At 33.3% G+C, this 24,299-nt stretch overlaps 1 protein-coding gene across 4 annotated transcripts in view; it reads right to left on the reverse strand.

The window, feature by feature from the left end:
* Positions 1 to 24,299, reverse strand: part of LOC110371997 (collagen alpha-2(I) chain) — a 103,520-nt gene that overhangs the window by 12,252 nt on the left and 66,969 nt on the right. For 2 of the 4 annotated variants that reach the window (XM_064036855.1, XM_064036853.1), the window contains exons 4-5: positions 1,567 to 1,635; positions 1,460 to 1,480 (exon numbers count right to left, since the gene is read on the reverse strand). In XM_064036855.1, the coding sequence (XP_063892925.1) occupies positions 1,460 to 1,480; positions 1,567 to 1,635 (90 nt within the window). Of the gene's footprint in view, positions 1 to 675; positions 697 to 1,459; positions 1,481 to 1,566; positions 1,636 to 24,299 lie in introns of all 4 variants that reach the window. The other 2 variants (XM_064036854.1, XM_064036856.1) reach the window with 2 other exon arrangements.

Genomic DNA, 24,299 nt, shown 5'->3' on the forward strand with positions numbered 1-24,299 from the left:
TTTTGATGACCTTAAGGAATTCCAAAAAAATTGTAAGACCTCATACGAAAGATTGACGGTTATTGGTTATTATTATTTTTATACAAATGTTTAACAAGAACATTGCAATAAGCACAAAGACTAATTTAATTACAAAACTAAAAGCCAAAACAATTTGTGTTAGAATTTTGAGTTATTAGACAGACTAGGTTAATTTTATTTTTTATGGTTAAATTAATTATTCAATTATTTACATATTGGAACGAAAAAAGGAATAAAAGTTATCTTACTAGCTATTGAAACATTAGTAGAAAAAATTTGGTACCTAAATTATTTTGGAATAGACGATTATAAATTACCTACCTAAAACTATAAGGACCTCCTTACCTAGACAACCCGTCGTCGGGATATATTCAAAATTTACAAAAAAATAAGCATCGTATCCAAGCATTCTAAATTGTAATCTACAAAATTTAACAGCCCGCTTGTATCTTAAAGTATTTCGGGCATGTTTCAAGCAAAACAATAGCTGGACAAAATTACAAAAGCTGCACTAAGAGTTGCCATCCACCTTTACATGATTTAATATTATAGAAAACCATGCTTTGCACCTCATTCAAACACCATTTCGAAAACGAATTCAAAAACAAAATTTTTCATTCACTACAAAAAAATCAAAACAGGCAACAAACTTACTGAATCAAAGTCAGACGTTATCTAGGAAAGAAATAAATAAATTTTATTTAATGAATATTACTTATTAATAATCATTTATCAGTATACTATGACCTTAGATATTAATGAAAGTGTGCAAAATAGATGATGACGTGATAAAAACGTGTGTCACAAAAACAACCTGGTAACATTCTAACTAAACCATACTTTTGTTAACACACAGAACGAAAATTAACATTAAAAGTGCATCCACATCTGGCATTTTGGTTCGAGCCTTGCTCAAAACCATTGCGAGATGTCCGCGAGCCGTCACCAGATGTGGACGCACCCTTAAATTAATTATTTCGATATTACCGATAAATCGTTTTAATACGCTATTTACAGTAGGAGTCGGTTATTTAAGGATCCTAAAAGCCAAATTGAAATTACACCCCAATTTTATGAAATACCCAAACGAAAATAAAATTTGGAAAAAGTAGTGTCGAATCTTTTTAACGCTCTACAAATAAATAAATATTTAAATATTATTAAAATAAAATATACATAGATAAGAGTCATCGCACACTGAAGACTAAATTGTGGACCCAATCAAACTTGTTGGTCTGATATCGGCAGCATTAGGTAATCGTGTAATGGGCGCACTATCCTTCAAGCAATATTTGCAGTGTGCGGGCTCTATATTTCGACGTTCTATACTAGTTTATGAATTGCTTTAAAAAGATTCCAAAAGTTAGAACAACGAGTATATCCAAGAATAGCAGCAGAAAGCGACAAGAATCTAAATGAATTCAAATATAATACTAACTATCTCGAAAATACTTCTACCCTGGAACGTAAAATAAATATTAAAATGGGCACAAAATGATAAATGAAATTGAATTATATGCTATTTCAAAATATTTGAATACTTACCTTGTAGCAAACGTTTTTTAAAGAATCATCGTTAACATCTGTATACAAACTTATCTCTTCTATGAGGCCCTGAAACAATAAAAAATCCAAATGAATGCACGTAAAAATACCTGTAACAAAAGTAAAATCATTGAATGGCGGTTTCTGAGTACTTTTGTCTTTTGTTTATATTTTATTTTTACCAAAAAGTAAAAAGACTAGGACACATAATCCAGACATAAGTAATTTCTAATTACAATACTTATAAGTCAGTCACAAAAATCACATTTTGTGCAGTCAATAAAAAACCGTGCTTATCCTAAAATTTAAAAAGTCATGGGAAAATTCTCCATAAATTTTGATACGTTTTGGCCTAAAAGCGAAAGTGAAATTTCACGTTAAGGATTTTTCTATGCAACGCTTGACGTATTGTTCTGAGAAAGATTAAAAATATGATGGGAGGCCGTACGCTTTTGTGTGCGAAGGGAGGTTTTAATGAAACTGACGTGGATGGTGTTCAGTCCCCATCGACACCACTCAGACTATATGAGATTGAATACTTTTCACCGTACATTTTTGTACGGTGAATTTTTAAGCTACGTGGAAGTTTTTCGACTCGACGTTGGTTGCATTATTTTTGAGGATGATGTGAATGGTTGATATAGTAGCTTGTGTTGTGTGTCTTATTTGTTATTAACAACATGGCCAAAAGTAGGACTATGTTTTGAGTAAACTGAAATAAGTATATGTTTTGTCAACTCAAATAAGTTTGCATTAAATATATAGGAAGTTATTTTAAAATTTCAAGTAATTTGAGTGTTAATCGTGTAAGTTTTTGGTCATGGTTATTTATGTTAGAAACGTTACCATATAAAGGTGTAAAAGTCCTCCTGACCACAAAATATAGTTCTGACTCAAATAACACGAAAAATACTCTCTGCTCTAAAAATATAAGTTTGTCTTTTCAGAAAATTAAATATGGAAGGCAAACTGAAAACCAAGATGGCGAACTGTGGTGGACACTTTTCCTAAGTTTTCCATGTGATCTTATGTCAAAGTGCAATTCAACTTTAGAACCCTGTTTTTCTTGAACATTTTGAATTTTGAACTTTTCGAAGAAATTGTGTAAACGTCGCCGGTTTTCGTTTGAACGTTTGAACATTCAGTGCGGTTATACTTTTTAGGACACTCTTTTATTGAATGGGATAAAAACTTTTTATTTCTTCTTATTGCAACGTAATATTAAAATTACCGAAAAAGTTAATAGGTAGATCCTATTAACCTCTATTTTTTTACGGTTAGTGCAGACGTCTAGAATTTCAGTAAGACAACCAAGTTTCAGTTGTCCATTCAATCTTTTGCATACATAGCCTTTTTACTTGGACTTTTTTATCCGAAAAAGGAAAATATTCTCGTGTCTTTCGTGATGACTTTTCCTTAATCCACGAATAATATACCTAGTTCTAGTTGGACGCATTTCCTCATTTTAGTTTAGTCCAAGTGTGTGGGTAAAATCTATGCCACGATTCAAAGACGCCAGTATTACCTACCTGACTAATGCGCCGTAATAGGTAATAAGTTGCAAATATTATTACTAACTTCACCATCAGTGACTGTTATGACTTGAGCAAGATGATTTGTGTAAAGACCTTAAGAACTTAGTTTATGTTTAGGTGGAATATCTTAATTAGTGCGTCCAATTTAGTGTCTACCTAGGTCTTAAGACACAATTGCCTCTGGTGATTATTAAAGGACCTAATTTACCATAGGCTCCAACATAGCTCGGAAAAGGCTAGGCAGATCTTGATTAGATACCTACGGTTAGATACGATACTATATTTGTATTATGCTATTGTGACCGATATGCGTACGTACCACCATATATTATGCAATGCTGACAACCTTATCAAAAGCATTGCAGAGTTCCCATTTCATTTTGATCAAGCGTCAACAACAAAAATCTGAAATTCGTTAACTATATTACATATTCTTCATTGTATATTATTTGGATCTAATTGCGCGCAGATAAAATTACGTATCGTAGTGTCAATTGTATGATATCGCTCAGAAAAGTTCGAGAGGAAAATACGCTAGTGTCACATCGAAGTAAAACAGCAGCCCTGTTTAGTGAAACACGTACACACTAGGTGATAAACATAATGTTCCCAAACACCTGCACCGTTTCGCTCGAGTTAGTTACTAACTTGATCTGATGTACCAATTGCTTGGCAAGACGAACAGTTTGACGTAACGCGTTGTTAACGTGATGATTAATTTTGTGAATATTATGGAGGCGGAATAGTACCTATAAACAAGTATTTTGTAGGTGTAATAACTGAAAATGAAATTATAAAGACATTTTCCACGGGAAAAGTAGGGAACTATGTACTTACCACCTATCTATTTACTTAGGTAAAAATAGCTTACATGTTAAGCTGATGAAGCCCAGTTTTACCAAAATCTGTTCTGCCGTTTGCACAAAAAAAAAAATAGACTGCCGCCTTTACCATAACTGTTATGAATAGTACCTAAGTATTAATGTTTTTTCAATTATTTTGCTTAGGATAACGATTTAAACACAATAGTTTGTTAATACAATAGATGAATAATAACTCAGTCCAGGCTATTCAATCTTCAAATTCTAGCCTTAGCGACAGCCTAATAGTTACACAAAACCCTTTATGTAGGCCTAAAATTAATCTTGAGCTAAGCTAAGTCTATTTTCTCAAACTAACGTACTGTGAGGCACGATAATATTTTGATAACCTTAGCAAGTACTGACTAACATTAATTTGATTTAAAGTAATAATGTATTCACAAGGTTAGGTTTTCTTAAGTAATTTGGTTATGTAAGCAAAGTTATTCTAAACTGTTATTATGCGAATATGAGTTTGTTTGAGTTTTTGAGGAAAAAGTGAGCCGTTTTTATGAAATAGTTATTTGTATATAAGATGAATGAAAGTTCCCTTGGTTTTCCTAAAACTATTTTATACCCTAAGGTAAAGACAAATATAATGTCAATATCCAGATTTCAATTTATTGTCTCTATTGCCCATTAAGATAGATAGGCAAAATTATTTATTACTGGCTATCTGCGACCCGTGGAAATACTCCCGACTCCGCAATCCCGGATAAAAGTAGCCTATATCCTTCTTCTACAATGACAACTATCTATGTGGCAATCATATTGTTCAAACCAGTTTAGGAGTTCTTGACATCAGGGACTGCGGGATTGTTCGAAAGAGTTACCGTGGCCCTGGTAAATAAAAGGCTTAAGAAGGAACATGATGGATTTTAGTCAGTAAGAGTCTGACACTCTCTCACAAACGAACAAACAAACTAGTAAATAAGCAGAATACATTAGCTTTCCTACCACACATCACCCTCATTACACTAACGCAGTGATGGGAACTTCGTACCAAAGTTAGCGTCATCTATACACTAATTTTATCAGTACAAACAAACTTGCACCTCTATTTACGTAGGAACAGCCTGCGACATAGCTAAATCTGTCTAAATACATTAGAAGCGAACCATGGAATAAGCTAAGATGAGCGGAGATGCCACATTGCATGTTCGTCACACGCCATCTTCTAGGTCTAACACGTACGGCAGGCATGACCGAAACGATCAGTTACGATTGAACTAACAAGGCGTTCAGGTTCTTTGTGACATTTGTCAACGCTTTTTGGTATTACCAAAACTGGTCGGGTGCAAAGAATGCGTATGGAAACAGTAAAGTTCCTCGTCCCCCGCATTTTTGGCGCGCTACTTTCTTAGGAGATTTTCCGTTGTGGCACCTCCGCTACTCATTTTGTTCTCCATGAAGCGAACTCACTACGCCTCAGAACAGTTTCACCGCAGTCTGATTTCGAACGGATTCTAGCGCACCTCACTTTAGGCAAGGGATGTTACCAGGCATGGAGTCGCGAAATTTTGTGTGCACAGTTCTTCGAAATGTAATTAATTTTGACAGAACAAAGAACCGATATTTTGACAAAGACTTCAAAGAATACTCGTCAAAAGTCACCACTTTTTTTTTTAATATAGCAACTGGTAACAAAGAGACTATTCAATTTGAGCTCGGTGACTATACATACCGTCAATCCAATGTTTTATGTCAAACATAACTTAAAGATTTCTTCTAAACAGTTGGGAAGAGATTTGAAATGATAATTCGTTTTGTCTGAGTTTCCTGGCAGTTGCAATTGTACTCTAAGTACATGTTCATTTAGATAGCTTTAGATCATTCAAATATGTATTTGAACGATACTAAAATTATTACGAGTACTGAAATTACGTACGTATTTAATCTGAATAAAACAAAATCCATTTTCATTTCAAAGCAAGCCAATATTCATACAGTATTTTAATAACGGACTGATTATGTGGATCAGACAAAATTACAGTTCAAAAGCATCCGCGCTAATGATCCTCAGTGATAGCACATTTGATCAAATTAGTAAGTATTTAAAGCTCCATTTATATGCAAGCATTATTATAACGGCTGCAACAAAGCCCATGTATTTTAATACTAAAGTAATAAATGTCAACATTTACATGTTTTCTAACCAAAAAGCGGCCGTATTTTGCGGTGATTGTAAATGACGTCAGGACACAGTTTTCGGCTTTATGTCACTCGGTGTCAGATATAAATGTCAAATGTATGTGACGAATTACTGTGGTTAGTGAAAGATGGACTATAACTTATTTAAAGCATTTTTGATGGTATGTTTTACGTTTTTTTTTGTGTTCCAACAGGAAATATGGTCGGAATGGATGTTCTGCTCTTTTTATTATTTGAAATAAATCAACCAGCTCTCACTTTTTTATTCATTTAGTTTCAAAAAATGTATTTTACTTTACTTCCTTAGCATCGTCTGGAACCAAATTTTGCAGTACCTAAATACCCACAATAATATTCAAACTATGAAATTGAGTACCTTCAAAATGTAGCACAAACAAAATAAATCATTTCCAAAGCTTCCTAATTCCACGTTCTAAGGAAGCGAGATCCGTAGCAGCTGTGAAGTTATGACGTGGCGGATATTACCTAACCGAACGGGGGGGCACTGTGGCCCATTCATCTTTCTATATCTTTTAGCGTGCTTTCAAACTTTGTAGCATTTTAGTAGGATTGTCGTATGTCGCTTTCTAGGTTACCTATGAATTATTTTTTCTTGTGTGTTTTGTTTTTTTTAATTAGTATGTTTTGTTTATAAACGTGGCGGATATTACCTAACCGAACGGGGGGCACTGTGGCCCATTCATCTTTCTATATCTTTTAGCGTGCTTTCATACTTTGTAGCATTTTAGTAGGATTGTTGTATGTCGCTTTCTAGGTTACCTATGAATTATTTTTTCTTGTATGTTTTGTTTTTTTAATTAGTATGTTTGTTTCATTTAATTCCACATTTATAAGCGTGGCGGATATTACCTAACCGAACGGGGGGGCACTGTGGCCCATTCATCTTTCTATATCTTTTAGCGTGCTTTCAAACTTTGTAGCATTTTAGTAGGATTGTCGTATGTCGCTTTCTAGGTTACTTATGAATTATTTTTTCTTGTGTGTTTTGTTTTTTTTTTCAATTTATATGTTCCTGTTTTATTTAATTCCACGTTTGTAAGCGTGGCGGATATTACCGAACCGAACGGGCACTGTGGCCCATTCATCTTTCTATGTCTTTTAGCGTGCTTTCAAACTTTGTAGCATTTTAGTACGAGTGTCATAATATGTGATACCTCGGTATTATATTTTTTTGTGATATGTGATGATAATAATTTTTTGATTGGTTTTTGTCTCTCATATCTTCTTATGAAGCTTGTCTCTTTAACCATTTGAAACAAGCCTTTTTTCTTCGGATCTCTTACGGAAAAATTGAGTAGTAACAGCACATCAATTAATCACAAATATCTTTATCTTACGAGTCTTAGGTATAACATAAGATCACGTACATAAATGTATATTTTAATTGACTATAAAGCATATTTTATAATTTCGTCTTGTAGGATTGTCCTATTATGAAATTAGTCCGATAAGGCAACGATAAACTGTAAATATTGAGTTTATCTTTATGTGGCAAATTATCTTGTTTACCGATGTATCTGTAAGTTTAATTTACATATAAAACAAACAATTTTTAAATCAATTTTATGGATGCGCAAGAACTTTATCATAGTTTGTTTCTGATGCTTTTGCCTGATATTTTGTAATATTCAAAAGTGACATATAGACACCAGAAGCGCTATTCAAGTAAAAAACGTAACAACCACATCATTTATCCGTCTCACGACTATCCAAGTCAATTAGGTACAAACCTCTAACACCCAATCTCATAGATACAAAGATTAATAACATAGATGCGTTACTCTGTTCATGTAAATATTAGATTACATTGAACAATTACTGTGTTATTGATGAAGCGTCAGTAACTTTTGAGCCGTCAGTAACAATCAGTAGTCTAGCGTTGGGTATAGACTTTGTATAAGGGATGATGTTTTAGATAGATAGTTTCGTAGAAGAGACTTGAAGTTTGAGTGAAAAATGGTTAGGATAGTCTGTTGTATGGATTGCAATTATGTTCTTGGTTTTATGTCGTGTTTAAGGCATGTTAACAAGGTGCAGATAAAAGTATACTTTTCTACTTTATTTACAGTACATTTCTTAAAAAAAAAAAATGTTGCTGCTATCCTCTTAGGTACGCGCCCGGTGGCATTGATAAGGAATTTTTCAGTGCTATTTTATATAATTATATATATATTTTTTAATTTAATTTAAATAGTGAGTTTATATATAGTAGGTTTGCATGATAATAATGTATGAAAATAAAGAATCTTTTGTTGGAAAAAACGGAGAAATAAAAAAGATTTTATGACCTTCACAGACTTTTAAGTAAACAATGACAAAAATAATGTAATCCAAAATCATCTTTTGTAATTTAATTTGAAAATGATTTACAATAAAGCTAAGCCATAGTAAATAATAGGCTTTGTAAAGTAAGGTAACTGAAGGGTTGGTACACAATGGACGGTTGAGGAAGGAAATTGAGTCGAGGCAGCATGGTGGCACGATGATCGGAGACGCTTTTCATAGATAAGCTAGAATGGTAGGATTATGTGGAAGATAAATGGAGCCGTCTGTAAACATAATACAGCTTGAATTATATAAAAAAGTTGATTCTGAGGCTTATCTATACATATATAGTACTATATAAAGTGGAACGATTTGATTGTTTGTTTGAATAGAATAGGCTCTGGAACCACTGAACCGATTTGAATAATTCTTTCACTGTTAGGAAGCTACACTATCTGTGCTGAGCATGGGTTATGTTTTATCTCAGTACGGCAAGAAGTTTCCCCGGGACGCGGACCGCGTGAAATCGCGCCGAACAGTAATTACATACATAGTACGTAAGCATTATGTTTTGCACTGACTATAAAAGCGAAATTGAAAATTTTATCATGTATTTCGAAAAATAAAAATCCAAAACGAATCCAAGACAACTCAACGAAAACAAACATACGGCGACATACCGATTATTCGAAACCCATCAATTTGTAACACGCACCCCTTTACGCGTCTTATATTCGCGCCACAGATAAGCAAATGCATTACAATATCTTCGAACCTCGTGAATAATACTGAAAGCATTCTCGGTTCACTGAACAGAGTAAATTCGAAAGACAAAAGAGATTAATACGTACGTGAAAAGCTGAAACCGAGTTAAAAGCATGGAAGCCTATCTGAAATTTTGCATTTTCATTGTATGAAATTTGCGGTAGGTATGTCCGTTTTTCTCGAGGCTAAAGAGGGGATGGTGAACCTTTTTAGGGGTGTAATCTTCACTTTACATTTTGTGGGGTTGATGTCGTGTCGATATTTGAGGAGTTTTCGTGGTCGTGATAAAATTTTGTTAAATTTTAAGGCTCGTGTTTAAAAAGAAGGTAATAAAACCATAAAAAAAAAACGTCAGGATTAAATAATATAATATAACCGCGATAAAATCCGTAAAAGTAGTTTTATTTAAATAAAAAAAAACTTGGTAATTTTGATAATTTGATTTTGATTTTGGTAATTTGATCAAAATTTTGAGAGATTGAGAAACTGGATTGCAACTACAAAGATTATGGTATTCTTTGTTTGTATTTTTTTATGTTATATTTTTGACCTATTATCATACTAAATTTAAAATTTTTGCAAACCTAAACCTCGGTTACTATAGCACCATTTTCCACGTGCACCACAATCATTGTTCACGATCCCTGCAAAGCTCCTACTAATTTGTAAGTGGCCCCCCACAGCCGTAAATTTCACGCGTGGAGTGGTAAACTTTTACAAAAAGAACTGCCATATATTTAAGATATACATCACGTTGGCCGACGTTTGGATACCTCGTTTCTCAAGTGTTGCTTTTCTCGTCCCTTCTATAAGGCTAGGTCTGAATGCAAGCAGGTAATCGTTTTACCTTTTTTTTGGTCGTTGAATTTTCAGGTCCAAAAAGGAGATAAGATTAATAATTCTAAAAGAAAGTAGATGCATTTTTTACACTAAAAGTATTTAAATTTAATAATGACTTATTCTAAAGAGCTTTTCCGGGTTATTATACTCTATTAGGAACTCATTTAACAGTTTTCACAACTGTACCTACTACCCGCGAGGAAACCACTTTCCGAAACCACATAAAAATGGCCTACGTCTTTTCTCAAGCTATAATATTAGTACCTAAAAGTGGATTAATAAATAGTATTCTTAACGTATAATTATATATAAGTAGTTTGAATAGTTACGAAAACTAAGTAATGTATAAAAAAAAAAATGCTTCTGAGAATAGTCCACGCTAGTTATTCGGACTTTATTTAAATAATCGTTTCGATCATTTGATATTTGTTTTATGCCGCCTAAAGAATTCAAATGTGTTGGAATTAATTTGTACATTAATTTATTTTAAATCTAAATTTAATATATAACACGGTTTTAATTATGTTATGGTAATCATGAAAGCCGAAACAAGTTTAGTTATTGATCTACTGGAATTTTAATAGTGCGTCGGTCACATAATTAACAATATAAAGTAAATAAATTAAAACGTTATCGATCTCGAATTTAAATGGGAACCTCGTGTATTTTATGTTATATAGGCTGAGGTATTTAGTAGGTTAAGAATAAAATGGGCAGACGCATCTCTGAAGCTAAAAATATCCCATATGGCATTCACCAATACGCATGTTCATCGCGGTGGTTATAGGCAATTCCCTTCAGCCTAGGGGAGGCTTTTGTGGCTTTTGTTGTGACGAAGTAATTTAATATTTTCTATTAGATATTTTCAGTAGTAGCATAGGTTTTCTATTTAAATAATTGTTACCGATATATTTTTGAAGAACCTAAGAAAAGCAAGGCCACGGAATGTAATACTAAAAGAACACGTAAAACCGCAAGAAAATATAGTTGATGTATAAAAGTTGATATATATGTTTTTTTAACAGTAGCATTTTTAAACTTAATTAGCATTTCACGCCTAATTTCCAAGAAGCTCTTAAAGTTGATTTAAATGTGTGAGATAACATCCATTATAATAAATCAGACAAGTTTTTTTTAAGTAATTAATTTAACATTAGTTTAACATAGTATTAAATGAATTAGTAAACATGTTTTTGACCGACTTAAAAAAAGATGTTTCTCAGTGTGACCTATATGTATGTTTCGTTGTGCGCGATTATCTCACGTTTCACTGAACCGATTTTGATGTGGTTTTCAGGATAGTAGTTGTCAGACTAAGCGAAGCCGAGGTATATTATTGAAGTCAATAAAAATAGAAAAGTAAATAAAAATTTATTTTTTGTAAACATGTTTTCTATTTATTATAAATTATCTAAGCATATCAAATCGCTCGTTTTAGTACCTCGCTTCTCACCTACATTTCATGGGGTACGTTTAAAAAGTTGTTTTTGTCAAAACGGAACTTTTGTATATGACCGCCCTTTTTATTTGCATATTTTTCTGCAAAAAGAAATGATATATTAATATAAAAGAAGCCGGAAGCCTTTTGTTTTCTTTGCATTTATAATTAAAAATGATTTATATCAACACTGTTTGGCAACAGTGAATGAAATATCTCAAGTATTTAAGAGAAGGAAAATTATCAACAGGGAATTATGACTGCATTTTTATTAAACGGAAAAATACATCTCTTTTATTTTGGTATTGTCGTCTGTCTTTATGGAATTGATTTTACTTAAATGTTCTGTCAAAATGTAAAATTGAAATTCACAACCATTCTCAACTTCAGTACAAGACATTCGTAATTCTCCTTAAAAACTCTAGCAAAAATAAAAAGTACACTACCGCAAAAAAGTCACTCTATTTATTTATATAGCAATGTTCTACCGACTGCGAAACACTTTGGCAACAGTGTAATGCTGGTGTATTTTTCGTGACGTCACTATTTCATACACGGTCTCTTAACCCTGTAGTGTCAACCGTCTAGACAGACGAATGGTGTGGCTTATAATATATTTATAAATATTGATGGAAAGCATCGCAGGCGGGGACCAACAGAGGCTCATTTATAGTCATTTGGGTTGTGCACCATTTAGCAGAATTTTCGTTGGTGGCGGTCAAGGTGGTCCCCGCCTGCGATGCTTTCCATCAATATTTATAAATTATATTCAGTAAAGTTGTATTGATCAATATTATTGTGGGGCTTGTTTTACTCTTTTTTTAGTGTGCAGTCGGGTATTTTGTTTTTTTAATAATAATTCTTTTATTTATAACTTTTTAGCTGTTTTTATTTAACGAAAATGTTGTAGATGTAGAAGACTATGTATATGTAAGTACCATTTTAAATTATTTCGACGACATTTGGCTTTAGATTACGAGTGATGTTACTCCGCAACATAAATTTACCGCCAATGCGACGTTCAAGACGATCAAGACGACGTTCATGCATTTGATCAAGACGACGTGATTGTATCGCCAAAAGAATCGCTTTTTGCTTGCTAACGCATGAGTTGCTTTGCGTTGACGCAGAATTAACATGTTCCCGTGGGAATTTTGAGAAAAAACGTATCCTATATTAATTACTCCCGTGATTGAAATGAATCTAATGATACCGCATACATATTTTTTTAAAGGGAAATTTAGAAAAAATATCCCGTGGGACTTTTAGGATAAAATGTATCCTATGACACTCCCGTAATCAAGACAAATCTAACGATACCTCATACTTCAAAATCCATCAAGCCGTTTAGGCTACAGGAGGTCACAAAGGAACAGACATACATACATACTTACATACTTACATACTTACATACACTCGAAAAACATTACCCTCCTTCTTTGGCAGTCGGGTAAAAATACATCTCTTTTATTTTGGTATTGTCGTCTGTCTTTATGGAATTGATTTTACTTAAATGTTCTGTCAAAATGTAAAATTGAAATTCACAACCATTCTCAACTTCAGTACAAGACATTCGTAATTCTCCTTAAAAACTCTAGCAAAAATAAAAAGTACACTACCGCAAAAAAGTCACTCTATTTATTTATATAGCAATGTTCTACCGACTGCGAAACACTTTGGCAACAGTGTAATGCTGGTGTATTTTTCGTGACGTCACTATTTCATACACGGTCTCTTAACCCTGTAGTGTCAACCGTCTAGACAGACGAATGGTGTGGCTTATAATACCGCAAGTTTGTTACAGCGTTCTAGGGTTGGACTGTTTATTGCATATTTAGGTACTGTGGAAATTAGGTAGGTGATATGAAAATTTATGTGACGTTTGAAGCGGTTGACGGTTATTTTACTTTAGAGGTGCTGTATTATTTAATTTTAAACTTACTATTTTAATTTTATTTATTAAATGAGAATTTTTAATCTCTATTTACGAAAGTTTGTGTTAAAATGTTCTGAAGTTCATCAGTATAAGCTTAATGATTATTACAACGATCTATATAGGTACCCAAGTAAAAGTAATTAAATACAAGTATATTTTTGTTCATCAAGTCGATGTCGAAATTTCCAAAAACAGGACACATCACTGACAGAAGTTATAAACAACAATAATCCTATCTTTATTTGTTGTTCACAACTGCGTGCTTTGAAAACTTTTTGTCGTTTTCCCGTCCTAACTTTCATGATCTCTCACGACCTTCGAGCCTTATAAACAAACAGAAATCGTCTCAGACACTTTATTAATATGCGAGACACGAGTTTCTATAGTTTATATAAGCGCTTACTCGATAACAAACGTAGAATTAATGAGAAATTTTAGTCCAACGATGTGCTTTGATAAAATATTCAACATTTCACAGACTAGAACGGTGGTTAAAATGTGCTTAGAATTCGTGCTTAGTACATTTTAAATGTTTGTTTATTTTGAGACATTATTTCTGATTAAGATGCTTTGAAAAGTGACCTAAGTTTGCATCCAAGGGAACAGATTCCGCAAAAGTGTACAAAGTTTCACCAAAGGCTGAACGACTTGAAATAGCCCTACGTTTGTGTCTTGAAAGTAATGAAGACATGAGTTGTTCTTAAAAATATTAACGTGGATAGGTATCATAACTTTTAATTTATAAAAGCTAGATAGACGTGAATCTGCGGCTATATGTAATTTATTTTGTTTTATCGAAAAATTACTCATACATACCTAACCTATATAGCCTCTCAATACAATTTTCTTTCACCTACAAAACAGACAAAAGACAGTCTAGCCTACACACTAAAACCTATATCCTAATAACCATTTGAATAGTGAAAATAGTGTGCGAGTGAGACTGGCAGTAACTCACCGTGAAATATGAGAGACGTGGAAGATTATGATAAGGCCTTAACCCAGTAAATCATTGGATTTTCCGCTTCTGAATTGAGGCAAATTTAAGGAGAATCCAGTTTGAACGCGTACCGTTGAAACTCAAATTGTTACGTGATGTGGGAACGAATGTGTGTTTGATTTTCAGGTATTTAGGACTGGGATGGCTGTTTGACTTTGCTAATGGGGTCGGTTTGTGAAAATTCGGGTGCTGAAATATTGAAGAATGTTATTGGAAAGCGTTTTGGTTTTTAGTGAAGCCTTTGGAGTGGATAATACTGATAAATGTAAAATGTATGTTTTCGTGCTCAGTACAATTGTCTTTTTCAATTTCTCTATCTTACACATTATATTTTTGTTTAACTCTAACAGCGAAACGTAAATAATAAATTTAATAAGCAATAACTTAAATCGGTCAAATTAGTACGTACTGAGTTACTCATTAAAAATAAATGGGTGCCCAACTAAAACAACAGCGATCCGAAACATTCCACACAGAACAAATGTACAAAAAACCACCTTCAACATAACCTTTTTAGTAAACACAATACTAAAATTTTTACGTTGCTCTTATTACAGCATAATTTACGACCATCGGAACAAGATAAGTGCCAAACTATAAACGCCCACAATTAATACGTTTAGCTCCTACTAAATCATAAAGGAGCTAACAAAACATAACCCTTTATATCCGCGTCTCACGACATCAAAGAACCGTCTCATTTTTTATCCCATAAATCTTTATTCGTCGTATCAAATTTAAAAACAGAATGAGGTCACGTATGGCGACTGTTTGGAAAAGAACGTATTTTTTCGACACCACTAATGGTACTCGAGTTCGTCTATTATTATGATTTATGTGTACATTACATGTGTTTTGTAATTGGTCGTTTTTTCTGCAAGTTTTGTTTATAGAGTGCCACGCCGACTTTTTAGGGTTAAGACTTCAATTTTCACGTGTGAGTAACGTTAAGCTTTGAAAATGGCAACATAAGTTTTACGAGGCCATTAAAAGGTTAATTTTAATATTGTACGTCTTAGCACCATTTTCAAAAGGTTGCCTTATTCTTTTAAAAAGACATCAAAAATTATAATTTGTATTATATACCTGCTGTATTGTTATACTTAAGAGTACGCTATACATGTACATTGCAGATTCATCATCTAGTAAGCTTACATTATACATTATTTAAACTGCACCGTAAAAAAAAATTGAACACTAAAAATATTAAGACCTTGGTCCACATCTATTGAAAGAACCATTTTTTACAATCAGTCTAGATGTTTCTAATTTGGATGCACACAAAGAAATCCGATACGTGTCTCTGATTTATGTATTGTGTCCACTATTGACATTAACTAATGCATTTATGTCTAGACATGCAATGCTTTGTGTCTAAAAATGAAGACACTAGCCGATTTCCTGCGGTTTCACCCGCGTTCCATTAAAACTACTACCCGTACTGGGATAAAATGTAGCCTGTGTTACTCATGAAAAGTTGAGCTTTCCAGCAGTGAAATAATTTTTCAAATCAATCGATTCAGTTGCTTCGGAGATTTGAGGCAAGCAACCAAAGAAAAATATGTGTCCTCTTTATTATATTAAGGTACTAGCCGTTTTCCCGTGGTTTCACCCGCGTCCCATGGGAGCTACTGCCCGCACCGGGATAAAATATAGCCTATGTTACTCGCAGATAATATAGCTTTCTAATGATGAAAGGATATTTAAAATCGGTCCAGTAGTTTATGAGTTTATCCATTACAACCAAACAAACACAAAGTTTTTCGCTTTATAATATTAGTATAGATAGATATGTACTTGTCAATGGACATTAACTAATGTATTCTTGTCTAGTCTTGAAATGCTTCGTGTCTAATTATGAAGACATTTAAGATATTGTATGTGCAATTTGTACATGTATACATTATGTTCGTAATATGTCTTTTTTGATCTTGGCAAGAATAACGATTACGTATGACGAGTGTGGCGCCTGTTGTATTGAATCATTATGTTTTACAACAGGAAAATACGTTGATTTTATTGATAGTAGAATTAATAGATATGTATGTCGTTTTGTTATTAAAATAATAAGACATTTAAGTACTACGTAAGTACATATTTATTTCAACGTAGGCAGAGATTTAATTTAATTGCAGTGTTGACATTCAATAATAAATGGCAATTGGTTCGTTCTCAAAATTCCGTGGGATGAATGGTAAAGATATATTTTAACTCAGAGTTTACCTTTGGTGTAAGTTTCAATTGACACCCACAGTAGATAAAAACCCAAAGCTATTTTATATAAAAATAAAACTATACAACTTTATAAATGAAAATCCAGTAAAACACTGCAAAAGAAAACAATACTTCGCAAACGAAACGCTAAAGGAACTAAATAGTTTTCCGTAGAATTGTATATAAAATCAATTGTTGGTCTTTGTTTAAAGTTTTTTTAAAAGAAAGTTTGAAACAAAAACTAGGAGGACCTCGAGAAGAAACCCACTCAAATTCTTAGCGAAGAGTCCCAAACCGCGGTTTGGTATCTTACTTTTGTGGTATGGTCTAAATCAAAAACGATAACTATGAATGATGTAAGACAGAGGATTGTGGAAGAAGAAGAGATCTTGCGTAGACTGCAAATAAAATTGATACAGACCAGGATGATGATGAGTATGGCGGAATAGTTAGTGCTAAAGGTAAAGAATGCGGCCTCTAAGATTTTTTTGTTCACATTTCAGTGGCGAAAGAAGCCCAATGGTAGGGACCTATGTTTAGCAATGGATGTAGTTGGGATAATAAAATCATGAACTATATTAAATAGTAAACCAAACTGATAATGATTATAATGTCCAACACATAGGTACCTAAAATATAAATTATTTTAAATGTTTTTTTTTTAACAGTAATTTTGATTGACCGTTAACAAATGATCAGATTTCTCAGTAAGTTTAACTTTCCAAGAAAAAGATTCATTCAAAGGCCTCTTTGATAGACTTTTCCTTGAATAAGAGTAGGGTAAATAGCCGATTCAAAGAAGTTTTGATATGTATGTACATATATTTTTTATAAAATAAAAAAACAAATATAAGCAAAATATATTTCAAATACTGACTCTTATTCCTGACTTTAAGAATAATCCTGTGGTCTAACAATACTTGTATTTAAATATTGTTCTCAATAATTTTCGATAAAGATTTGGTTCACTTATTCATGTTATACATAAGCCATATTGGAATGTACACCCAACTAAATGACATTACTGCACACTGGTGGATTTTAAAAATCTGTTGCTCAGTTTAAAAGCCATATTTTATTGTGGCAGTATTCAATTGTTTACTCGTTCGGGAAAATACGCCAGTGTCAAAGTGTTGATACACAACACTGATGTAAATGAGGTGACAAATATAACATAAAACGCACAAATCTTTCATCTTACACCATAAGCAAACAGTTGAAAGTTTGTAGCTATGTGCGCATTGTTCAGACAGGTAGCGGTCCAAGTTTTTCTGTGTCCTTAGTACGTGAGAGAAAGACTTTGGTCTCAATTTGTTAAGTTCAAGATGTTGGCTATAAAGCATTCAAGCTGCACCTTCTAGTTTACTTAGTGGGTGATGAACATTATTATCTATGTTAATTTGCTGGGGAGTTTGTTGCGCCACTTCTTCCTCCCAGCAAATACATAATATAGGAAGCGATGAAGAGTGGCGTTTGGTGAGCTATCTTTTGTTTTCTGACGTTCAAAAAATGCTGTTTTGAAGCCAAGTTTGAATAAACGATTTTTGATTTGATTTGAGTTGCTCCCCATCTCTCGCGTTGGTAAAAATGAATAGAATATGTTTATTTCAAATCGTGTCTTTCAAGGCATTGACAAACGTATTTTGTTTGTTTGTTATCAATCAAGTCGTGTTTTGTTTGTTATTTTTGCGTAGGGATTATCAAGTCGCATGGAACACTTTTCACTGTTGAACATAGAAAAAAAGTATTTAAAAAAGCTTCTGCAAAATAACTATCCTATTTATAAAATCTGAAAGCGTATTTAGTTATTTTATGAATAGCAAAACTCTTCGTTAAAATAATAATAGCTCTATTTTCATTTTCCTCCTTTTTTCTTTATAGATGCAAAACAAATGTTATTCGAATCAAATAGTCTATTTTATCCTTTGTTCGTCTGAAAAGAAAATATAAATAAATTGATAACTATTGTTATAACTACCTATTACCATTTTCTCTCGTTAACTTTGTTACTTTGCTTATATTGGCGTGAATATAATGTCTTTGTATCAGAACAAGCATTTTGATATAAAAGACAAAATATGATTTTCTGTAAAAAGGTGAAACAATATTTGTCCAATTACGCTACCTATGTACAGACCTATCAGTTCAACTTACAGGGTTACAACTCTAATTTCACTAAAATATGATCAACATAATTATATGCAATTGCAGTCATCAACACTGTTTTTCGTACCAGTACATCATTTGTAATTCTTCTTTATCTGATTACATAGATTAAATCCAAATCACGACGAAGCGTAACTGCACAGACTAAACATCCTTAGAAAATAATATCTGTATATCTAAACCACTTTTATATTGCTCTATTTACCCTTATTACTTTTGACCCATATTGTCACGTCTCGACCTTAACATTGTTCTTCTTTGTAAGCCGCTTTATCAAAATACGCAACAGAAAGATAAAATCTGGTATAGTGTTGAGTGATATGGGTTAAGGTTGGAACACACATATCAGGTTAAAAACGGATCGTCATCGTAATGTCTGTATGCATCTATTGTCCTGAGGTAAGACGTTACGATTTCGATAAGTGTGTTTTGCAGTAGGCATTGAGTTGCAGTCACCAAAGTTATGCGGTTCTCGTGATGAATTAAAAATCATTTAGTCTAACTAGGCTGAAAATCAGCATTTTTTAAAAGGCCAAACAAAATACACGAAGACAGGTGCTAAACGCCCTGTGTGTTAGCCCCTTCACCACTCCCTATGTGTTATTGCTGGGAAGAAGAAGTGCCGCAACGAACTCCCGAGCAACACATGTCTGTCTATTTGGTTTCAAGAACCATATGAAGATATGAAAGCAAAAGTAAGTAGACCCGTAGTCGTACCTGTAGTCACACATAACTACATTTTTTTCCAAATGGTGCTTTTAAACATATATATTTTCTTCGCTCATTAAAAAAACAAAAGCGAGCTTTATACAAATGATACGCTGACGATCCATTCCGGGTTTATACGTGTGTTCCAACCCTTAGTTATCCAGTGAATCGCCATTCTCAGATTGTGTGTAATATCGTCCCATTGAAGGCGAGCCACAAATAACAGGCGGATCTTACGAAGAAGGGAAAATTGGATTTTCTTTGAGACGGCTGCGCTATAAAATTGAAACTGCCCTTATATGGTTTATGTATTTAATTGTGTGGTGTAGTTTGTTCTAGTGTGTGTGATTGGAAATCGATACTTATTGTTAGAGGATTAAGGCACATTGTGAGACTTAGAGTTAGGTCTTTATAAGACTTTTTTGAAGTGGAGGTGAGTTCGGCAAATAATCGTAAAAAAATGTAATGTGTCATTTTAATTGAATCGTTATAATAATTGTATTTAGGTGTTTGTGAGCTTTTTCACTGAAATATTATAGTCGAATAATCCAAATTAGGTACTTAGGTATCACTTGAATATTTTATTGGTTACCTACCAAAAGTGCCAAATATATGATGCTTACATTTTGATATAATCAATTACACATACGAAAATATTATAGTTTTTTTTATTAAAAAACATAACACTTCTAAAATGGTTTTAATGGTTATTCAAATGTTTTTATAGCTTAGTTTCAGCGGCACTAAAACTCCATAGCTTTATGCAGTGCACTAATGCTGTAAAATTTTTATGTCAGTCTATCTGGCCTATCTTTCATATAGTCAAACTGCATTTTTGATGACTGCGATTTTATGGCTTTTCATATTAACGACTGTTTCACCTTTTTTGGGCACAGGTATGAAAAACTGTTTTATTGTTATGGAGCCATTTCTAAATATTAACTGGTGAAATATTTTGTTAGTGATAAAAAATGTATGAAACTGGTCATGCTCTGATTGAATGGATAAAATAAAATGATAAATTACCGACTGACTTTGATGGATTATATTATTATATAAAAATAAAACCATACTTATCACTGTTCATTATCAAAATAAATTAAGTAATGTCTAAACGTGCAAACTGAAAATACTGGCCGTTTAGACCATAAATAGACAAGCATGAGACCTTATCTCACAAACCTTTTTAGTAGACATTCTTTTTTCAAAATTGAAAACAAAAGCCCAACGTCACGCGTTCTCCGTCCACAGGAGCATACTAATTTCGAATTTTAAACTTTGTTGTATCATTCCGTGGCAGTGTTTCATAATTAATTTTGGAATTTTTATATTCGTTATTAAAATTTTTAAGCTGTACACGTGTCTGGCATGAAAAGGAGTTAGAACCTTTTTGTATAGGATCATTTCTTTTTTTTTATCGATCGACTGTTTTATTCTATTTGTTCACTATAGAAGTCTGTCTCCTAAAACTATCAGTAGCGTAATAAGAAGGGTGGGTTGTGACTCGATTCCCTATTGTGGCAAAACTTCTTTTTTTATCGACTTTTTAAAAAGAAGGAGGTTCCCAATTCGCATATTTTTCTTTTATTTATTCCATCAGTATTACACTTCTCCTTTACCACTCGTAGAACATAGTCGCAATATTATCTCAGAACTCTCAACCAAAACAAAACATAAACAAACAATAACAGTGATTATTTTTCCGACCCAAATATCGACCAATAGAATTGCACCATTCGACGTCACGTGGTACAACCTACATGGTATTATACTGATATTTTTTTTTGAATATTTTCTCTGGTCGTTGCTACGTCAAACTGACAGGTTGTGGCCGACATTTGGGACGGAAAAATAATCTCCCGAATACCACACGAGCTTCATAATTATCTGGCATTTCCCTCAAGGTTCCCTGCAAACAAATAAAGTCGTCAAGTTTTTCAGGAAAAATCACTCGCGCTTCGCGCTCGTGATTTTTTAACCTGAAAAACTTGACTCCTTCATTTGTTTGCAACGAACCTATCGGGAAATACCCGATAATTTTGAAGCTCTTGTGGTATTATAAGTGAAAACATCATCCCTCACATGACTAACAAACTTAAAATCTAATTACACTTACCTAAATCCTAGTAAATTGAATGCGAATTGTACAAACTGTATAAACAATAATTCAGAAACATATGTTGCGGACTTGGAGAATCGAACCAATTGGAGACGATACTGCAGTGCTTTCCCCTCTGTCGAAGGTACTACAGCGCCGTTCAAAGGTCATATGTGTGCGTCAAGTTTAGTCTGCCCGCCCACATCCAATAATCAGGAACCGATTTTTTGTAGGAACACATTGATAGAAATAGTGCAACGCTCTCGTCCTAAAAAAAGTCGGTCTACATTCCTAGTTAGATAGTCCTACAAAAACAAACAAAAATATTATCTAAATATTATTATATTTATCTATCCTATAAAAAGTCTGATATGGGTAGACTTGGGCAGCCTTATGTTTGTGTTTATCGTGTGTGTGAGTAACGATACCAGTCGGCAAACTTTTTCGCATAGAGATTTGAGTTCGCGGCGATGGTGGTTCCTGTTGGTTACACGCTCTAAAGTTACGGAGGAAACACGGCTTAATTAAGTAATAACGCCTGATTTAACATTTAGGTTTTGGCCGCATTAGTAATGGAACTCTGTTTAGGATACACGGACGGTTCGTGTATGTTCTGTTGTGTTAGAAACTTTTGTAGTAACATCTCTCTGAATGAACGAGTTTTGTTTTGCGCGGGTTAAAATAGAAACCTAGCCTTCACTTATAAAGCACTAGATTACTCCAGCAACTTCGCGACCGTAAGAAAAGAAATCTTCGTCTTTCTCCATCTGGCCTCCTTGGGACGGCCATGGAGTAAAACTAGCAAGCACCATGGGCGTGGTGTTAAAGCCTGGATAGTATAATTTTATATAAGTTTGTTCTGTGTGTCTGTCAGTCCCTGACACCGTAACTCATTATCGAACGAAATTATTTAGATGCGGTTTATTAAGAAAATAACCTGCTGAAATTTCCTTAGTATCACAATGCTTGTGATCTCTAAACTAAGGAGGTACCTCTATTTCCATACACTGTAGGTAGGAACTAGGAACAACATATGGTAATATATATTTATGCAACTGTGTGTATGTTAGAGATTGAACAGATGTTTAACGAACTAAGCTGTCGTATGTATCACAGGATTTGAACTGGAGTTAGAGGGGATTCGGCTTACAATCAATGTTATTTAGCCTTAACTAGAACATTGTACCGACGAGATGTCATTTAGATACGTAATTGTAAATGAAGAGAATTTAGGAGTGTTCGTATGAATAGTACTAAATTCTACTTATATTATGTTTTATGATGATATTAGAATTAGAATATGAATATAATATTTGGGTACAATAACAGCGTTCGTACGTTTCGCAAGGCATTCCACGCGGCAAAAAAACAAGAAATAAATAAAAAGTACCTATCTATTTAAAACTATCTCGATTTGAATATTATAAGGTGATTAATATTTTAAATTAAAAGTAAACGATTTGTAATAACCCAAGTTAAGTATTCAAATAGGGACAAAATTAAAGTTGTTTGTGAACGAATTCGCAAAGCTATACCTACAATGTACTATTACTTAGGTAATTATTGAATTATCACCTACTTGTGAGCTTCTAATAGGCAAAAAGATAAGGCTGAACGATAAAGGATGTTTATACTAAATATTATCTGTCTAATATAGGTACTTGGTACTTCATTCATGATTTTATCACGCATATGACGCGGGTAAAACCGTTAGAATCTAATATGAACATTAATTGCGAAAATATGTATATTTTTTGTACATTTTTTACATAACCTTTAAGCCTTGCCATACCTTTTTTAAGTTCAGTGATATGGATGAGAGGTCTTAGGTCATATAATTCTATATTAGATTAAATTTTTGTCTTTCTAGGGGAGTAGCGTTTTTATGCAGGTACAGTGGAAAATATAGTACTTTAATCATCATCACGTGACTCCCCAAATACCAAACCATTATCTGCCTGGCGTTTTCCCAGCTACATTGGGGTCGACTTCCAGTCTACCTGTAGGTATGCAACTGAGTAACGGTCACATGGAGCTTTTGCCTATCTGACCTCCTCAATTCAGTTGTTCACCTAAGGCCACTTCATAGCCACTTACATGATGTACTACTTTTTTTAATACCTATGTATATTATGAATATATGTTTTAAATTCATGACTACCAATATTGAAACAATGTATGAATTGTTAAAAAAAATCTTTTACCAGCGTTCACGGTATGTCTCTCTCGAGCTCGAGAGCGAGCTAAGTAAAACTGTAAAAACAAATGAATGTAGCCTTACGCCGAACACTTACAAGAATAATCGCAGAATATAACTTGTATGCGAACAGACCTTGTTTCAAATCATTAAATACAAATACTAATTCGACCTATTTGACTTATCTAGTCTCACATACATCACAATATTATCAGGAATCTGAACTTTCCCGTCGTGTGAGTCATAGTTATTTATGCAGTATAATTACTATGAGGAAACTCTGACCCCATTGATAGTGTGAAGACGAATAACTTATTCATAATTAAACAGCTTAGGAATAAACGTTTGTTTAAGTAGTACAAAATTAAAGTCGTACTCCTAGACCAAAATGTATGTAACTAAAAATATTATCATTTATTTAAAATCAATAAAAATGTTTAACAATATTGCGTGTTAAAGAGGTCTTAGAGGCCCCGCACACCACTGCAAACATTTGGTCGGCCGACAGTTTGGTCTAGCTCATAAATCAGTATGAAAAT

This window comes from Helicoverpa armigera, chromosome 11, assembly GCF_030705265.1.
Source record: "Helicoverpa armigera isolate CAAS_96S chromosome 11, ASM3070526v1, whole genome shotgun sequence".
NCBI classification, from domain to species: domain Eukaryota; kingdom Metazoa; phylum Arthropoda; class Insecta; order Lepidoptera; family Noctuidae; genus Helicoverpa; species Helicoverpa armigera.